This window comes from Neopsephotus bourkii, unplaced genomic scaffold (genome assembly GCF_033783945.1).
Source record: "Neopsephotus bourkii isolate Nb327-2 ecotype Australia unplaced genomic scaffold, CSIRO-AGI_Nbou_v1 NB_1542, whole genome shotgun sequence".
NCBI classification, from domain to species: domain Eukaryota; kingdom Metazoa; phylum Chordata; class Aves; order Psittaciformes; family Psittacidae; genus Neopsephotus; species Neopsephotus bourkii.
Genome location: NW_026902018.1, coordinates 1,943,802 through 1,962,863, shown reverse-complemented (window position 1 = coordinate 1,962,863; position 19,062 = coordinate 1,943,802). Strand labels below are relative to the sequence as shown.

General features: G+C 46.3%; 1 protein-coding gene and 2 long non-coding RNA genes across 3 annotated transcripts in view; 2 read left to right on the top strand and 1 right to left on the bottom strand.

Annotated features, from left to right (window-relative positions):
* Nucleotides 1-7,984, bottom strand: part of MED13L (mediator complex subunit 13L) — a 186,204-nt gene extending 178,220 nt beyond the window's left edge. Inside the window, exon 1 of the mRNA XM_061370538.1 lies at nucleotides 7,857-7,984. Within this exon, the coding sequence (XP_061226522.1) occupies nucleotides 7,857-7,928 (72 nt within the window). The 5' untranslated portion in view covers nucleotides 7,929-7,984. The remainder of the gene's footprint in view (nucleotides 1-7,856) is intronic.
* Nucleotides 7,985-9,146: 1,162 nt separating this feature from the next.
* Nucleotides 9,147-15,556, top strand: LOC133221575 (uncharacterized). Its single transcript, XR_009728029.1, has 2 exons — nucleotides 9,147-9,353; nucleotides 13,181-15,556. It is a non-coding gene; the product is annotated as an uncharacterized LOC133221575 (long non-coding RNA).
* A 178-nt stretch (nucleotides 15,557-15,734) lies between these two features.
* LOC133221576 (uncharacterized) lies at nucleotides 15,735-18,238 on the top strand. Its single transcript, XR_009728030.1, has 2 exons — nucleotides 15,735-17,468; nucleotides 17,545-18,238. It is a non-coding gene; the product is annotated as an uncharacterized LOC133221576 (long non-coding RNA).
* The last annotated feature ends 824 nt before the right edge of the window (nucleotides 18,239-19,062 follow it).

Genomic DNA, 19,062 nt, shown 5'->3' with positions numbered 1-19,062 from the left:
AACACTGCCAGGGATGGGGCAGCCACAGCTTCTCTGGGCACCCTGTGCCAGCGCCTCAGCACCCTCACAGGGAAGAGCTTCTGCCTAAGAGCTCAGCTCAGTCTCCCCTCGGGCAGGTTCAAGCCATTCCCCTTGGCCTGTCCCTACAGGCCCTAGTCCCAAGACCCTCTCCAGCTTTCCTGCAGCCCCTTTAAGCACTGGAGCTGCTCTAAGGTCTCCCCTTCAGGAGCCTTCTCTTCTCTAGGCTGCCCCAGCCCAGCTCTCTCAGCCTGGCATGAGTCACTCTCTCTTCCCTTATCCACCAAGACCACAGCCCTGTTGCAGCAGGCCACCAGATTCTCAGGCACAATTTACCCTTGGTGAAGCCATGCTGAGTGTCACCGGTCACCTCCTTATTGTCCATGTGCAAGCGAGATGCACGAAATGAGACTCAAAAACCTGACACTAGGAGACTGCAGACTTTCAAGCCTAGTTTCTAGACTAGACTTGAAAACTTCGCTAAACCAGAGTCCAGTAAGAACATACATAATGGTTTTATACTGTAACAAACCATCACACTCATGCCTCATAACTGCCAGCTATGAATGCTTCAGCACCGAAAAGCAGAAGGTTGCCACTGCCTGGTCAGTAGGTACAGAACAGTTTTGGTTTCAACCCTCTGTTCTCGCAAAATACTTTATTTTACGGGCAAATATGGAGCTCTAAGAGGAGGCAACCACAAAGCACTGGCCACAGCATAGCTCTTTAAAGCTAAAAGATGAATGAAAGTTGTACTGAATAAGCTTTAAATTTCCTTCTCCGAGACATGGATTGTGGCTACACAGCCACTTTGATCTCTCTTCAATCCATGCTGCTGCCAAGACTTGGTGGGGAAAGAGAGAAATAAGGGGCACACAGAGCTGACAAAGGAGAGAGAAGGAGGAAGAGCTTTTCCCTAGGTCAGCTCCATGATCCAGACTTAGATGTGAGCTTGTAAAACTTTGGGGGTCACCAAGGCATGGATGAAGAGTGAAGGGGGATGGATAAAAATGAAAGCAGGAAAGAAACCCACGCCTTTTCCTCTGTAATGACTATTTTCTTCTCATATACAAGAACAGTTCACTACACTGCAACACTGGCTAAAGAAAGCAAAGTGCCTAATAAGCACGGATACAGAAATACATGTCATATCTCATGCTAAAAATGATTTTTAGAAGACTCTCCATTTTTCTCCGCTTTCCTAAGCTGATTAAACACATTCCTTAGTACAGGGACAAGGCCTTTGTGTATGTTTGAGCTCATCTGTGTTAGTCAAATACATGGAAATATTGCCTAGGGGCACCTTATCCAACAGCAACACACAATAAAATGTCCTGTCTCAAAGAAACAAAAGAGGGAATGGCACTAGAAGTTCCAGTCACATCTCCACACACGCCACTGCAATTCTGCTCAGGCAAGTGAATTCAGCCACACATGACTCAATAAGAATTAACAGTTTTTAGCAGACTCCAAGAGGGAAAGGCAGGATTTACCAAAATGAACCCAAAGTCACAGCACAAGCGAAGGGAAAGGCTGCTCAAACCTTCCCCACTTGTGAGATACCAAAACCCAGAAACCAGGCATCATCTCATCAAGTAAAACGCTAAGAACCCTCCTGAAGTGAAAAGTTGAACTTGCTGTCTGCTATCAAAGGGGTTTATGTTCAGATGTCATTATCATTTTACAGTACAGTGCTCAGACTAATGCGAGCGCCTGTGAGGAGCTGAAGCCCCAGCAGGAGCCGATGCAAGCTGTCACTCTGAGTATCACAGCCCTGTTATCCCTGTGGTATCCCTTCACTGCTAGGTGCAAGGGGAACCTAAAGGAATGGGTTAGTAAGATTTTGAGGTCTGTTAGAGCAGAAGATGTTTTTATTAGCTGGTTTCTCTCTGGAATTCAGTTGATGTCAGGAAACTCGGGGAAAGAGGATCTATTTTTAAAGCAAAGCTTAAGAGTTTAAAATGAAAGTGGTATAAGAAGCTTGTTCTGAGGAAGAAGGATGCCCTTGTGTAAATACCTACACCATATAAACAAAGCTTCTGGATTTGATTTGGGATCTTGTGTTGCTAACACTTGCGCACTTTTGCCGCTGGCAAGTGAATACTAAACAGAGCTTGCTTCTAGACAGGAGTAGTCTTTTCCATATGATTTGTTCTACCACAGCGCCAACAACTCACAAATCCCACTGTGATCTCTCTACACGAAATGCACTACTCACCTACAGAACAAAGAACACTAAAGGCCCTTTCCAACCCTAACTATTCTATGATTCTATTCTATGATTCTAAATGAACACACACGGACTTGAAAGAACAGGAAACTACACTTGTCAGCCTTCACACCACCAGTTTGTGAAGAGCAACCACTTATTTACTCAGCATTAGTAGGTTGTCTGTAGGATCCCACAACCAAGTTTGGGAAAGGGGCTTGCAGCAATGCAGTAAGGCTGTGGACATCAACTGGTTACCTTCCAAAGGTACAAAGGAACAACTGGAAAAACACCCCAAGAGGTACTGACTTCTATTTTGATGATCCTGGAGTCAGCTAACAGTCAGTGCAGAGTGAAAAATAAAAGGCAGAGAAGGAATAGAGCTCAGAAGAACTGCATTATCAAGAAGGGAAACAACAGAAGAAAGGTCCACATACAGGATTAAAGAGTTCGTTCTTTGCTCTTTCACAGGGATTTCACAAGTGCTCTCAGAAGCAGAAGCGGGGAGAAAGTCAAAATGAATTCAACCTGGGGGTTTGAGAACTGAGGTTATGATGTCAACACCACACAATGACTATGTAGAAAAATCCAGAAAGATACATTTTTTATAGTATTACAGCAAGTGAAAATTATGATTCTTCAGATGTAGTTACCCAGGATTATACATGGCCTCGATGCAGGGGTACACTGAGATCATTGGGATTGGAAGGAAACCTCACTCCAGTGTTTCTCAGTGGCTAGCCTGGGATTCTTCAGCGTGCTCTGTCCTGGCCTGGGAGCATCACTCCCCACACCCCTTTCCTCTGTGTGGCCTTCAGAAAGGCCAGTTCCCCAGCACAGATACACTCACTGCACCACAAGGCTGGGCCTGTTCTCCAAGTGTCGCTCCAGCCCAACCTCTCAGCATACCTAGGTCTATTTTCCTCAGGCTCGCACCCGAGTAGATACCATTAAACTGTCAAATACTCCAACAAGACATCATAAAAACCTACTATGAAGTGATTTAAAACCTGAAATAACCTTTTATTAGCAGCAAGTGAGCAAGCTTTCTAATGTCATTTTTCTACTACTATCTTCTTACCTAATAAAATTGAGGATAAAGATACCTAAAGGATCAAATACTTTCAGAAAACTTGAGAGGTTAATTCCATTTTTTGCATATATATACGCATATACATGTAAATTCACACCTACATAAAATTCCAAACAAGCAAGATATCTACACTACGTAGTGATGCAACATCCTGCATGCCAAAGCGACAGCTACTGCTCAGAGCACTGCGCTTATGAAAATACAACAAGCAAGAACAACTGCTGGTTAATTTACTACTACTTCAGGATTTGGTTGGGCAATCGACCATTTACTATCAAGTCCCTGACGGACAATTATGCAATACCAAAGGGTACCTCAGCAGCACCCTCTGCATTCTTCACTCCGTACTGCCATGAAAAAGCCTTTAAGAACATAATTCCATTGCCATCTCACCCCTCCTTGACTCCTTTCAGCTTCATTCTGAAAACAGCAACAAAACTCACTGATGGAAGGCAACAGCTTCTGCTCCTGTTTGTGAACAGAAAGAAGTAACAGCAGCAGTGACCTTTACAGTTTGTAAATTTGCCTTTGACATGAACTGGAACAAAGACAGAACTTCTACTAACCAGACCTTCCTGGCAGCAGGTTTCTGTAAGAACACATTCAAACAAGTTCTCACGACACCTTCCACACCAGTTTCTGTAAAGTCCTCTATAAATAGGTCTCACTCTCCAAGAACACAATCACGTCTTTCCCAGGCTGAAGACTCCTACAGTATCTCACTACTCCAAATTTTAGGTCACTCCTGACACCCTTTGCTGTACTCATTTTCCCAGCTCCAGCATATGAAACGTTACGCAACTTCATCCCCATTTCAGAGACTGACTTGTGCCCTTGCTCCCACCACAGCAGCTAAGCCAGACAGTGGAGGGAGCTTCTCCACATTTCACAAAGCCCTCACCATCATATGATTAACCCTTACTCACAGGAAAAGTCCAATTAATTTCAGTCAGACTACTCCTATGATGCAGGATTATTCACTGGAAGACTGTTTGCCAGCTGGGCCTGAAGTTTTAATACAAAGCATATTGCCTCAGAACATTTTGTCTCTAAATAGTTATTAGACAGCGCTTAATTAGTATTTAAATAAAACTGCCCCTCCACAATTGCTTATTAAATACTGTTTTGATCAACAGACACTGTTTTTCAGAAGCCACAGCAGACATTTTGACTACCGGAAGGACAGAGCCAGGATGGATACACTTGCTTCTACCGCTGTGCTAGAAAAGTAGCCATTTCAGATAGAAGTGTGTTTTTAATGAGCAAGCCTGTTACCTGCTGAGCATGCCAGTAGAAGCAAGTTTGTAACTGACCTGTATTCTGATGACAAACATGCAAAGCAGAATCACAGCATCCCAGCCTGGTTTGTGCTGGAAGGGACCTTAAGGCTCCTCCAGCTCCAACCCCTGCCACAGGCAGGGACCCCTTCCACTGGAGCAGCTTGCTCCAAGCCCCTGTGTCCAACCTGGCCTTGAGCACTGCCAGGGATGGGGCAGCCACAGCTTCTCTGGGCACCCTGTGCCAGCGCCTCAGCACCCTCACAGGGAAGAGCTTCTGCCTAATGCCTACACAGCCCCGATAACATCTTACTGATGCTTTGTATTTAAAGCTGCCTGTGGCAGCTTCCCCTGACAGAGCACACAGACAGTATCCCATTTGCTGGAACAGCACTGGATTCCCACTGCAGTACTGAGCAACCCACATGACAGGCAACAGCTCTTTGCATCTGTAAGTCCAGAAGGACTCTCCATGAAACACAGCTATGCAAGCAAGATACCACTAAGCATCTGGATATTTCAAGCTAACTTTAAAACCTTAACTTCAGACTGAACTCTAAGTATTCCAGGTGAGGGGAAGGCAAAGAACACTTCTGGACATCACTGATAAGACAGGATCGGTTGCTAAAATGCTTTTAGGAAGTATTTTCTGTAAAAGGATTCAGAGGCAACAGTGGTACCTGAAATCTCCCTAAAGACTGCCTACAGTCAGCAGGAAAATAAGCTCCAAGTCATGAACTGTTAAACCAGCGTGAATCAGTAACTCAGCAGGCAGAGCTCTGCTCCTCCGGGGTGGGGAGACAGTGTTCCTTCTGGAACAAAACGAATGGCTGTGGGGAGAAGCACCATTTAACCAAAGCCAAACAGAATCACAGTGGATCACAGCTACTTCAAAACTGTAACCCTCCAGTCAAGAACATTTGCGATTCCCACCCAAAACAAAGCCTGTGATAAAAAAACTGTCAATTTCTAATAGCAGAAGAGTTTGAAAGATTTGTGCTCCACCTCACTCCCAAAGACTGAGTGAATTCCCCTCAACAGTCGATTCAGTTTGTGCAGGTTTTGGTTTTGCTACACTGAGAAAGTAAATGATCCGCACCAGTCTCTCGCATTAGTAATCCAGACTACTGTAGCTCTAACAGTTCATAAATCCTGAGAGGAATATGACAACATGAGGTGACAGGGTCAGTGGAGCTAGCCACGTATTCCCAGTCACTATTTCCCTTCTCAATATGTGTCACTGGAACATAAATCCTCACAAATACTAACATCATCTAAAATAAATCACCTAATAATTTACATACCTGTTGTATTTAAAAACTACTTTGGTGCCTTTTTTTTTGCAAGCGGAGCCAAAACACAACAAAACACGACAGTTTCAGACACAGCACCACATTACAGGTATGGATTCCTCCCACTAAATTACATGGGAGATGAAAGGGTTGCGCATTAAACTCATTATTAAACCCACTTGCAAAAGAATTCTGCTAAACTTATTTCAATGATATTACACACCCAGTTCCAATTTAACACTTCCCTGGTCCGGTAGGGGAGGAACAAATAACCAGAAGCTCTAACCACAACAGCTATGAAATAACTTCACGGGATGATTTATGCTCACTTGCACACCAACGAGTATTTTTACCAGTGACAGACTTGCAGATGCAACTACATGGAGAGTTTCACTTCTCCAGAACACACCACTCAATTCTGCATTAACAAGTCGGGACTTCACAACCTTCCTGTAAAGGACAAGCCACTCACTCCTTTGCTCTGACAGCCAAAGACAATTGTCTCCCTCACACTTCCTGCTTTATTTTCCTTACTAAGAGCAGCATAATCACTGTAACAGCTCCTGCACTTCAATACAAACAGCACTGCTATAAACTTATAATTATTACAAAATGCTAGCAGGCAGAAAAGCACAGATACAGCTTTATCTAATGTAACAGTTCAATGAACAGTCAAATATGAACTGCATTTATTCTAATGGAAGAAGAAGAATCTCCAGGCCAGTACCTAACAGTGACTACAGCTCTTGTCCCAGATTCTTAACAGGTATAATGAAACCTAAACATACATACATTAAAAATACACCACAAAAGGGCAACGTAACAAACATACAATAAAGGTTTAAAAAGCATAAAACAATTAAAAATGCAAATGATCAAGCTCTAAGTGTCTTTTTTTCCTCTGAACTCCTGTAAAAACAGATCTCCTCCTTTCTGTTACAAAAACCACAACACATGCTCCCACCTCCAACACTGGCAGGGCTCTGATGCAGGGAGGGGGTATCTACCACATGCACTATCCACAAACTGGCACTACAAGTTTTTGATCTACCTGTACCATTCCATGCCCCACAAAAGTCCCACCTTCCCTCCAGCATTATCCCTGCACACAGAGCACTTAGAAGGCTCTTGATGATCAACTTGTCCTCTCCCTCACACAGCTGCTGCCCGGCTAGAAGGGATAACATCCCTGTACGTGTCAGGTAAACTGAAGCAAAGTATCTCCCAACGACTCTGCCCCTACACAGAAACAAGTTGTTTTCTTGTTTGAAATCACAGCTCCACAGCTAGCCAAAACTGATACCGTACTTTCTGCAACATCAAACCACAAGATACGCGTAGGAAGTTGTCAGTCACCAGGAAGATGGGCAGACAGCATCTATGCAAACAAGCTCTGCAGCACACCGTATTTCCAACCACTGCTTTTCTTCGGAGAATCAAAAATTAAAAGGTTTTTGGGTTGGGTTTTCTGTTTTTTTACCTCTCGCCCCCAAGTACGATCGATGCCAAGAGACCACGCTGTAACAACGACTGACGGTGCAGGCAGGATAGCCCCGAGCCTAAGTCCGACAGACAATCACTCTACATGACTGTCTACTGCTGCTGAAATGGCGTTTGTCATTGTGGAAGGAGAGAAAAACCCCGCAGTCGGGTAGGCACAAAGCAGGCAGGGCACGGAGCGCCAGGGGAGGCGGGGAGAATGCTGTTTACCAGGGAAAGCAGTCGGATGAGCAGGCGGCACCGGCGGGGTGGGGGGGTACGACATACCAGAGGCGCTCCCCGGCTCAGAGGAGCGCAACAGCCCGAGCCCCGCACACACTGGCGGCGAACCACGTTAAAGAGGAAAATAAACACGGGGAGCCGGGCCGGGGGAGGGGCCAGCGGAGGAGCAGCCCCGAGGGCCCCGGCTATAAAGCCCCCGGCAGCTGCAGGCAGCCGGTAAACCCGCCTCCCCCCCGGGCACTCACCAGCGAGAAGAGGTTGGAGTGGCAGTCCTCCAGGCTGGCCCCGTTCGCCACCCAGTTGGCCGCTGCGGTCATGATCCTCGGCGAGCCCGGCCGCCAAAGCGGGGCATGTCTGGGCAGACGGGCGCGGCGCGGGGGGGCAGCAGCCGCAGCCGCTCCAAGGGGCCTCGGTCGGACGGGGCGGCCGCCGCGCTCCGGGTGCGGGTCCCGGTACGGGCTCGCGGGTCAGGGTGGCGCAGCCGGCAGGGGGCGCGCGGCGGGAGGGGGGGCTCCTCACGCCGCGGGGCCCGGTCCGGCGGGCAGCGGCGGCGCCTCGGTCCGAGCCCCTCAGCACGCAGCGGGGAACGAGCGTCCTCCGGTCCTCCAGGCCGCCTCAAGCAAGAACGGAGCGGGGGGGGGGGGGCCTGGGGCCCTCCTTCCGCGTCCAGGTTTGGCCCCCCCCCGGCCAGGGCACACGTTGCGGCGGAGGGGAAGGAGAGGGGAGGGTCTCCTCCCGCGGGGCACGGGCCAGGCCGGGCGGGGCGGGGGAGGGTCCCGGCCCCGGGCAGTGGCGGCGGCGGCGGGCGGGGGGCGCTGTCTCGCGTGCCGGCGGAGGCCGTCCCCTCCCCTCCCCGCCCGGCCGCCCCTCGCTGCTGCCGCCGCTGGCTGTGGGTGGATGGTGTTTTCCTCCTCCTCCTCCTCCTGCCGCTGCTGCTGCTGTTGCTGCCGCCGCTGCCTTGTTTACGCTCCGTGCGGGGCTCCCGGCGCTGCGGGCGGCGGGCGGCAGCCCCGGCCCAGGGAGGGAGCGGTGTCCGTGCCCGTCCTCACCCCGCCGCGCCCGGCGCTGCCCGCCCCGCGGCCCCGCTCACCCGCTGCTCCTCACACACCCGCCTCTGCCTCTCTCCACTCTGACAGCAATGGCGGCCGCCAGCCGCAGCTCGCCTCGCCATTGGCCGCCGGCACACCACGTGACGCGAGGCGGAGGGCGGGGGCCCGGCTTTGGGGCTCCCCCTCCCCAACGGCCCCTCCCTCCGCCGCGGCGGCGCCCGCCGGGCCGCTGGGGGCGCGCGGGAGCGGGAGGGCGCGCGCTGTTGAGGGGCGGGGCCGGGCCGGGAGGGGCGGGGCGGGGCTGGTCCCAGTCCCAGTCCTTCTCCCGGTCCCGTTCCCGTTCCCTGTCCCAGTCCTGTCCCCCCGTAGCCGCCGCTATCGCCGGCGCCTCTCCCCGCGTTCCCCACGGCGGCCGCGCTCCCGCAGCAGCTCCCAGTTCGCACACCGTACCAGCGGGGCAGCCCCGCCGAGCGCCCCTTGAAAGGTCGAGGTCAAGTTCCGCACAGCGCCTGGAACACGGCGGCACCGACAGCGCGGACGGTTCCGCAACGGTATCGGCTGACCCAGCCGCACAGACACCGGCAGCGGTGGGCTGAACGACAGGAACTCGACAATACTGGAGTTGAACGGGTGAGATTCATCCATCCATAGTGCCGGTGGGGAGAAGAGGAAGGGACAGACAGGAAAGAAAAGGTAAACATTAAACACCTCCAAAGACGGAACGGGACCGGACCCGAGCGGTGCTTCCCCTGCCCGCAGCCCTCCTCCTGGGAGCGGGCACCGCTCACTGACAGGATGCTCCGCAGGTGACACAAAGCAAACGTCCCAACTTCGCTGCTTAAAGATGAAGATTCTCTAACAGTCCAGCTCCAGTTTAGCTGTGAAATTCACATTCTCAGTGGGGAAAGCCTGTGCTCCGCCGCAGCTTTCCCTATGTGATTTTAATCTTATCCAGGCAGCTCTTCTGCAATTTACTTTTTCCTTTGTAGTGATTTCAGGTTAGCGTTTATCCTAACAACTGAACAGCATTTGCTCTGCCTTCCCTCACAGCACCAGGTCTCTAACACAAGCCAGGGTAACAGCATTTACATGCACTGTATACAGAGTGACAGCACTTGGGCCAAAAGAAAACATCCACCACAACCAGTGTTCTCACCACTCACACTCCTCGTTTGACTACTTCACTCCATTCCCTTCCCCATCACACTGAGTGGGAATTCTGTCTGGCAAAGACTGGGCCAGTAGCAGTGGGAAGAAGTGTTTTCAAACACAAGTATTCCCTTTCTGTTACAATTGCAAATTGCCTATTTTTTTATACCTATTGCTTGGCCAAACAAAGCCCAGACTCACCCCAAGGGGGGACTTTCCCCCTCCTTCAGTCCATCCAGGAGAACCAAAGCAGCATGAAGATGCTGTAAAAGCGAGGACCAAAGCTCACTGAGGAGCCAAACTGCCATTGCTGTAGGCTGGCAAGCCCCAGCCAGGGCAGTGCTTTGGACCATGTTACTCCCTTTCCTTTCGTCAACACGTCTTGTAAACAGAGACCACAATCTGACACTTGAAATGTGTCAAGCAATATGTATTAACCAACCCAAACCCACATCCTTCCACAGCTCTTGGTAAACACACTGCAGTGCCAGTTGTCTGTCTGATCACTACACCAGGGTACAACAAACCTTTGAGGAGGCATCCAGTCAATTTCTGGGATAAAGAAATATCCCCCATCATGAAAAAAATGATTTTCTTATTATAGAAATATTTTGAAATTGAGACTTAAGACACTGCAGAATTCCTGCTTCCTCCATATGCTGCTTACCCTCCAACTGGTATTTCCACTTGTCAGCATTCCTCTTCTGGGTCTTCCAAGTAGGGATGACTTATTACGCTTAGTTTTCTCACAAAACGTGGGGTCTAAGCCATGATTCAGAGCTGTTTGCACGGGCAGAAATGTCAATACGCTCCCACTCGTCAGCACTGCCGTTCTCCAGGCTTCTCATGAGCATTAGCTATTCTTGGAATTAAAAATCTTTTAGTATAATTAAATTACCTGTCAATGAAGTTGAGGAGTTGCTGCTTGCAGTCGTGAAGGGCTACCAGTCAAACGTGCTGACCACATCCCTGCATCGCAAAGTTCACGTTGGTTTTAAACTGAAAACAGATGGCATCTCAAGTGGTTTGCCAGTTACTTGACGTTATATTATGTTCAGTTATCACAGAGAGAAGGAATCATTAGGCTCTAATCATTCACCTCACAGTAAGAAAGGAAAAGCTCCCTGGCTGTCCTCTGACAACAGTGTTATTTCAAAGACAAATGGTTCCACTTACAAATATCTCATACAAGTGACACTTCCTCATGCACATCCTAGATGGCATGTGGCAGAACGTGTTTCCCAGCTCAGGGTATTCAAGCTTTGTTCCCTGCTGTCTTTTACTTCTTTTAAAGAATCAATCCATGAATATGACCAACAACATTGGGATTTGTGCTTTAACAAAACGACCATTTTCCCACAGTGGCAATATACGGGAACTTCTTACTTAATTCTGCCATTGTATCACGCTATGACTGACAAGCTGCAATTCCAAAGCTGAGATGCAGAACGGAGCTCCTGGAGATCCCTGGATCCCACTTAGCATTCACCACACAGAGCTGGTGCATACTCTGGGAAGGAGCTGGTTACCTCCCCTTACAAAATCATTCCGAAGGATGATAGGCCAGTTTCTGCACTCTAGAACAACTCACCCAGAGCTTGCAGTCATGATCAAACCTGTTCTGCCAGGAGGATGGCTCAGAAGTTCCCTAGACGTTGTTTTCACCAGCAGGTGTTGCTTATGCTTCAAACTAAACCTGGAGGAGGGAGAAACAAAGATGTCAGGAGGCTAAAAGCAAAGCTACAATGCCAAGCAGTTGCTTGGGTTGATTCTGTCTTTGTGTACAACCATTTTGTTCTACTTTCACATAGCTCCGAGTCATGAAAGGAATATTCACTTGGCGTATCCAAGTGGGTTGAGCATCCGATTCAGACAGGGCTCTCCCAGCTCTGCGTATGGGGAGTTTGGCCTTTCTTCCACCAGTAGCAGAAGTGGAGCTCAGCCAAGTTTTGCCAGTGTCAAAAAGAAGCAGCATTTTGACATTTCACGTCAAAGGCATCTCACTGCTAGGTAAAACCTATTTTTCCATGTGTCTGAGTTAGACACAGCATCTCATTTAGTGTCACTTTTACTGGTGTCTGAAGTTTCTTCCCCAGTTGCCTACAATTCCCAGTAAGGGAAAGGACAGGGTGGAGGAGGAGAATGATCTGAGCCCCAAATTATGAATAGAATACAAGGAAATGGCCTGTAACATGTATTAAAAAGCAGCAAAGAAAATAACTTTCTTTACCCCCTGCTCCTGAGTTGCTCTTTAATGCATTCTACTCAAGGTAGCAATTTCACTGGTGATTAATAAAACTGGAAGAACTTTACAAGTTCTTTATCTATGATAAAGAACCAGCCTTGGGTGCCATGGTTTAGTGTGAGGTGTCCCTACCCATGGCAGGGGGGTTGGAACTGGATGATCTTAAGGTCCTTTCCAACCCTAGCTATTCTATGACTTACGTATTTTGTTATTGCATGTTCTTGTACTACAGTACAGTTGAGCAGCTCCATCTCAGGTGTGCTTCCAGTGCTCTCACTGTCTGCTTTTCATGGTGTTGCATTAATTTCTTAATGTTGTTGCATTAATTTCTTAAGTGTTTTTTTAATTCATCCAGTAATTACATTTTTTGGTCAAGTTTATAAATAAAAACTCATTTTGGTTTTAAACTAAAACCCTTTCCTTCCACAAACTGAAGACTTAAGAGGCAAAAATACCCCAAACAACCAAAGTAGTTCACTGGCATAAAGAAATAAATAGCATCTAATTTTAACACAAAACATGACTAGAGATTTTCACACATTAAATCCATACTGGTTTGTGAGGGTTTTTTTTAAACACTGATGATAACCTACAGATTGCCTGCAAACTAGTATTTTCATTTTATTAAGACACAGCAATGGCTCCATTAGTAAGCTTATTTATTCCTGGTAAAGATAACAAATTCCCAGAGTTTTAAAATAGGATATTGATTTTCTGAAGGGATGGGTAATTCTATTGAAGAGGAAAACAGATACGTAAGTAGAAGAGCAGTTTGTGAGGCCCATAGTTTAAGCCCTGCTAGTGATTAGACTCCGGGTTTTTGAATTAGTCATCCTCGCTCACCTTCAGAATCAAATAATACTACAAAAGAGACCCATGTAATGTGTTTACACTGTCCCTTACTATAGAAATAGCTATAGAAACCAAGGATATTAGTAACATGGACTATTATATAGCGCACAAAAGCAAGTCAAGCACAGCCCATGTGATTCCAAACCTTCCCAGGTGATGGTAGCTGAGGTTTCCAGAGCTCTACCATTCATCAGCATTTCGGCATCATCCTGACAGCAGCAGCAGGAGGTGTCTGCTGGGACTTCCCCAAGTTTCTGTTTCCTTTCCTTTTCAGGATGAAGAGGAGACCAAATGCAGGCTGCTGCCAGATGTGAGGCCAGAGCCCGCAGTAGTTACACTGCAGGGATTTCCAAATGCCTTTCCCAAGTAAATAGCTTCAGTTGACTAAATCTGTTGATGTCACTGGGAGCACTTAGAGGAAGGAGCTTCTCACAAGGCACAACTGTTTCAGGGTCAGGACTGGGGGTCAGAAAAGCATACACACAGTAGAGGTCAATGTTTCAATGTGTCTCTTGAGAGTTACCCACATAAAAATCCCCTGAAAACAATTACATTTGCTCATATGAATACTGTACTACCAATATCTATAAAGGAGCACTTTGAGGAAAGATTAATGACCTGGAAGGCTGATTTGGGGAAGTTTTCCCACCTACAAGATAATACTGACAGAAATCTGCAAACTGTTGTAGAGGACTTAGCTCAACTGCAGGTCGTATCATTAGGGAAGTGAAAAGAGAAAAAGTTCAAGTTAATAGGTGAGTCATAATGACAAGAATGAGAAGTTTAAGCTTACCCTGGTGAAGCAGATGTAAAGCTGTAATGGACTTAAAAGAAAGTGCTCCTGTATCTTTATCAAAAAACAGGCAAATTACCTCAGTAGCTCCTTGTTCTCTGGATTGTAAAAGACAGAAGAGAGGCAGGAAAGGAAGCGGTAGTAGGTAAGAGGAGCCTATACAAGGTCTTTTCCCATCTAGAAAGAGAAAAGGTCACCTCTTACTGTACGGATGAAGTAGCAGCAGGAGTTGAGTGAGAGCAGTGGAGAGTGGTATGAACAGAAGAATGAGCAGTGAAAGGAAGGAAGGAGTCAAAGGTGCCTGACTCGTTACAGAGAGTAATACTGGTAGCATGGTGCCTTTACCAGTGATAGAAGTGTGAGGGGCTCAGGAAAAAAAGGATGCCTAAATTTGCCTGTTTCAAGTTTAACTTGCCAGCAACTAATTCCAGAAGAGACAAGGAAGGTTGCTAGAAACGTGGCTGTGGATGGGAGGATAAAACCAGTTCAGGAGCAGAGTAGATTGGTTTCTTTCCTACATCATGATGGTATTTAGATGACATTTCAGGTATAACTGGTAGGGATGAAGCAAACAGCAAAATGCAAACTGTTACTTTCAAGAAAATCTAATGATAAAAAGAGAAGTTGTTGAAAATCAGAGTAGATAAGATTCAAAACTAAAGCTCTAGGCAGTCCTGTAGCTGATGTCCCATTTGACAGTCAAACACTATCGCTGTGATAGCAAGTTTTCACTTGTGCTTTCTGAAGGCCCTCTGTGCCACAGAGGCCTTTGAGCACTCAAGGTGTACGAGGTCTAAATCTCAGTACAGCAGGAGGTGGGCAGCAGACTCCTGCACAGACAGCTACCAAAGGGAGACAAAGGGAGCATGTTTATTTTCAGTTGGAGGTGAGGAACGCTCCTGTGCACCAGCATGCCCTCTTGGCTCCTGTGAGACACAGAAATGCTCATTTAAATACTCCAGAGAACCAGAGCAAATGAGCTGCTCGGAAAACCAGAAAGCAGCAAATGACAACTGAAACTCTTCAGGAATAAAAGGGGAGAGGGATTTAGGCAGAGCAAAAAGGCAAATGCTTTTTTAATTGTAAGTTATTTTTGCACTCAGAAGAGGGAAGAATTGTGATGTTGGCTCGAGACCTTGCATTACGAATAAACGTACTTGAGTTTCTGAAGGATTTAATAATCTAACATGAAGCTCCTACTAGCCCTCCAGGCAGAGGATGGGCCTGTTGGGTCATGGTTTCATACCATCAAAGAGATAGATTTCATCTTTCAGATGTTGTTGTGCTCGCTTGGTAAGAATTCAGCTTATTAAAAGGTGTTAAATAAGATACAGGATAAAAATACTACAAGAGAAGAAAAAAAAGATTTAAGGCTAAAAGGCAAAGTAAATATGGAAATAACATTTGGAAAGACATTCTGGGAACAAAACTCCAAGTTTATGTATTGGAACAGAGTAGAGGGTAACTCTGGATGGGTGATGCAGCTCGAGGTGCTGTGACCTTGGAAGCAGCCAGTCGGGCAACACCCCATGCTGCACAAATGGAATGTGCAGCTCTTGGCATGGGAGCTCCAATATTCAAAGTGCCCCATCAATCTGAGTAGAGTTTTCAGTGTTTAAGAATCTTATTTTATCTGGATTAAAGTCCTCTTCCCCCTTGGCATTAGAAGGTGTTTATGGCTGTAAAAACAAGAATTGCAAAACACTGCCTTGAAATATAGATGGATTTCTGCTGCCAAACTGACGAGGTTTACTTTGCAGCTTCAAACTGAAGCAGAAAATCTCTGCCAGGGACAGTGTGGCCTTTCTAGACAAAGTGTGGGCAAATGGCACATCAACCAGATCACTCCAAAATCTCTTTTTGAAGTCTAAAAGTCATTTTGCTTTATGGTGGGAACAGATCAAGTTCTTCTTCTAAGCCCTAAGAAATCTTTACTTTTTTTAAGCCATGCTCAAGTTGTGTTACAAAAGAAGATAAACAAAAACGATGGTTTATGGTCTGTGATCACTGACCACATTAGAGCCTGTAGCTCTGTCTTCTGTTATCTTCCAGCTCTCCTCCGCTCATACTAATTCTTTCTTTTATAGAGTTATTGTTCTTGTTGCAAACTGTGCCATTTCCCAGCTGCAGTTTTACGTCCATCCAATAGATTCCACAGTCCTATAAAGCAAAGCACTATGAAGAAGCTTAAAGCAAAACCCAAACAGATTTGAATTGAATATGTTAGGTTGCCACTATGATCTAGAAGAAGGAGCTGGCAACTCTCAGCTACAGGTTATTTGGCTTTTATATTGATGACAGGGGGTCTGATCCTGCAGTTATAAGCGTATAGAAGCTCTGTAAGGGTTGACTTTAGCACATCCATACCATTGTCTGGGGGCTTGATTGAGCTCTGGTGTAAGTACTTTCACACACTGTTGGAAGAAAGAAAACCAGGATCCTTTAGAAGACAGAACAGTCTCCATGCTCTCAAAGCCTTGGCTGGAGCATTCCTAGATGGATATAGGGAATGAAATACCACTATCTGAAACAGTATGAGAAACTCTTTCTAGATGACAGCTCTAGAACTTCATGCCTTTAGCAACCAGTGTGCAGATTCTTCACAGGGAAAGGATAACTTTAATACTTCGCTGTACATAGACCCATCACCCATGCTCAAGTCCTTACAGGCACTAACAGATTCGAAATGCCAGTTTGCCAGTTTTTCCTCTCCTCTTTCCTCTAGATTTATTTTACTAATCATTAAATGTGAATCTTATTGTTGCACTCCCATAATTTACACTTCTGGATTTCTGAGGCTAAGAAGCTGGGTTGCAAACTGATCTGAGAACAAAGCATTAAAGAAGTTTTGGATTAGAAGAGGTTCCTGCTGTATCCTGAGCAAAACAAGCCATAGGTGAGCACTTATGAGATGAACAGAAACCAGTTTGAAGTAGATGCCATTGTCATGGGCTTCATCATTGGAAGAGGGGTTAAGGTTCAGACTCAAGTTGCTGAAAACAAGCCATCTAAAAACTAAACAAGTCAGAGATGCACTGACACAAATGCAGGGGCTGTGTCCATGGATTCCACTCTGAGCAGGCACACACACCTCAATATTTGCAATAATGCCTGTATTCTTCACAGGTTTTACCTGTTCTCTCTTCTTTCTTTGCTTCCTCCCACCCCATTCCAAACTGGGAATCTGAACAACCAGGAAGGACCCACTGGGGGCTCACCAATAATAATGAGATTGAATAAGAAATGGTCTGGTTTACATTCTGTTTCTGCTCTGAGCTCATTAAGGCCCTTTTGTTCCAATCCTTAGTATCAGGATTTCCCTTTGGCCACAAAGCTGTCAGGTTCGCTTACCGCTCAGTTATAAGAAATGCAAATCAAAGCAAATAGCAAAATGTAGCTAAATTCTGCCTTTAAAACACATCCAAATTGTATTTTACTGCGAAACAAAAACATATGAAAGGTGAATCTCTGTGAAAGAGCCAACCATTAAAATAATTTCCTGGATAGCTTTGATGCTCATTTTCTTCAGTTGTAAGCATTCAGTGATCCATCAGCTGCAGATAAACGTGCCGAAAGCTTTTGCTGAAATTACGAGAAGGAATAGAAGAATCAGAGACATAAGAATTCCATAGCACCCTGTGTTGATATCGCTGTTTCCAATCCCTGTCATACGAAATAACTGATTTCTCTGAGATTTTAAGGTTTCAACCTGATTTTAAAGGGAATCAGAAGGCAAATCCCACTTCACCACCACTCCCACTATCAAAAGGTGAAAATATTCACCTTATAAGAAATTATACTCAGATAGAACAAAATATTTCAACTGGTTTTAATTTAATCAACAGCTTCCTTGATTTCTCAAGAGCCTGGCCATCGCTTGAAATGTTTGCTTAAAGGCAACCTTCTTTCAGGCTGCTGGGCAAGCTTAGAGGTATCTGTTCTGCCTTCTGGTTTCCCGCAGCCCAGTGAACACTGCTTTGGGGGATTCCTATGACACTCTTTTCCACAGGGAACTGAAATGGTTGTCTGTATATGACATATAAAGACAGGAATTACACAGCGATATTGTTTTCCTCTGTGGAGACTGATGCCTCATTTAAGACATACAACCTAATACCTACAGATCAACTCACTGCTAACTCTTCCTTTGCCTGAGATTTTTATGCAGAAGATGAATGAAGAATTGGAGTGGATTTGCAAAGCCAGAAGGAAGGAGTAACAATGCCCTGGTCACATCAGGAGGGTGCTTTCTGCTCCTAATCCTGTATCTGCCCTTGCCTTCTCCTGGTTTACCTGCACTGCCCAGTTTGCCTAAGAGGCAGCAGCAGTTCATATGAGCAACTGCATTTCCTGCAGCCACAGCGGGTCCTGCTCCAGTCTAATCAGGGATGACCTTCAGCTTTCTGGCACATGGACCTAACTTGGGCAAAGATCAACTCTGCTGATTTAAGCAAACCCTTCTGCTCCCATTAGGGAAGAAGCAGTGTTTGTACTTGCTGATTACTGCACATTTGTTGAGGCTTTGTGGAAACAAACTTACTCTGAAATGCGGATTGGTTTTTTTAGTTAGAAGCATTGTGAGTGCTGCTAACAGATTTTGTTCAATGATTGACAAAGCTACAAGTCTCAGCACACTGCAGTGTCTAAAACCTATCCTAGAACTCCAAACTAATACGGTATTTGACAAAACACAGTTGGTGTTGCAAAGTTGTATTTGGAAGAAATATTTTGTCTAAAATGTGAACTAAAATCATAGTTGTAGAGTTTGAGGAAAATGAGAAACTTAGTGTAAAAATTCTACTGAATCTCTAGGTTGGTGTCTTAGTGTTAAGCCAGTTATGATGGACTGTATGGATGCACGCAAATCGTCACTGGGGTGGTGGTGTAAGTATACTCAAACTTTACTAAAGTTCCATAGGATGCAGATCACTGAGCTGCAGGCTGAGCACATCCCCAGCCTACAAGACACCTGGAAAAGGGCTTTTTATGAAGGCCTGTAGGGACAGGCCAAGGGGAATGGCTTGAACCTGCCAGAGGGGAGACTGAGCTGAGCTCTTAGGCAGAAGCTCTTCCCTGTGAGGGTGCTGAGGCGCTGGCACAGGGTGCCCAGAGAAGCTGTGGGTGCCCCATCCCTGGCAGTGTTCAAGGCCAGGTTGGACACAGGGGCTTGGAGCAAGCTGCTCCAGTGGAAGGGGTCCCTGCCTGTGGCAGGGGTTGGAGCTGGAGGAGCTTTAAGGTCCCTTCAACCCAAACCAGACTGTGATGCATGAGTTGGGCACACCGCTCCTGTATGCTTGTGATACCTGCTAAAAGGGAAGCGTCTCCACCCCACTTCTCAGTGTGCAATGTTATATTCACTTATC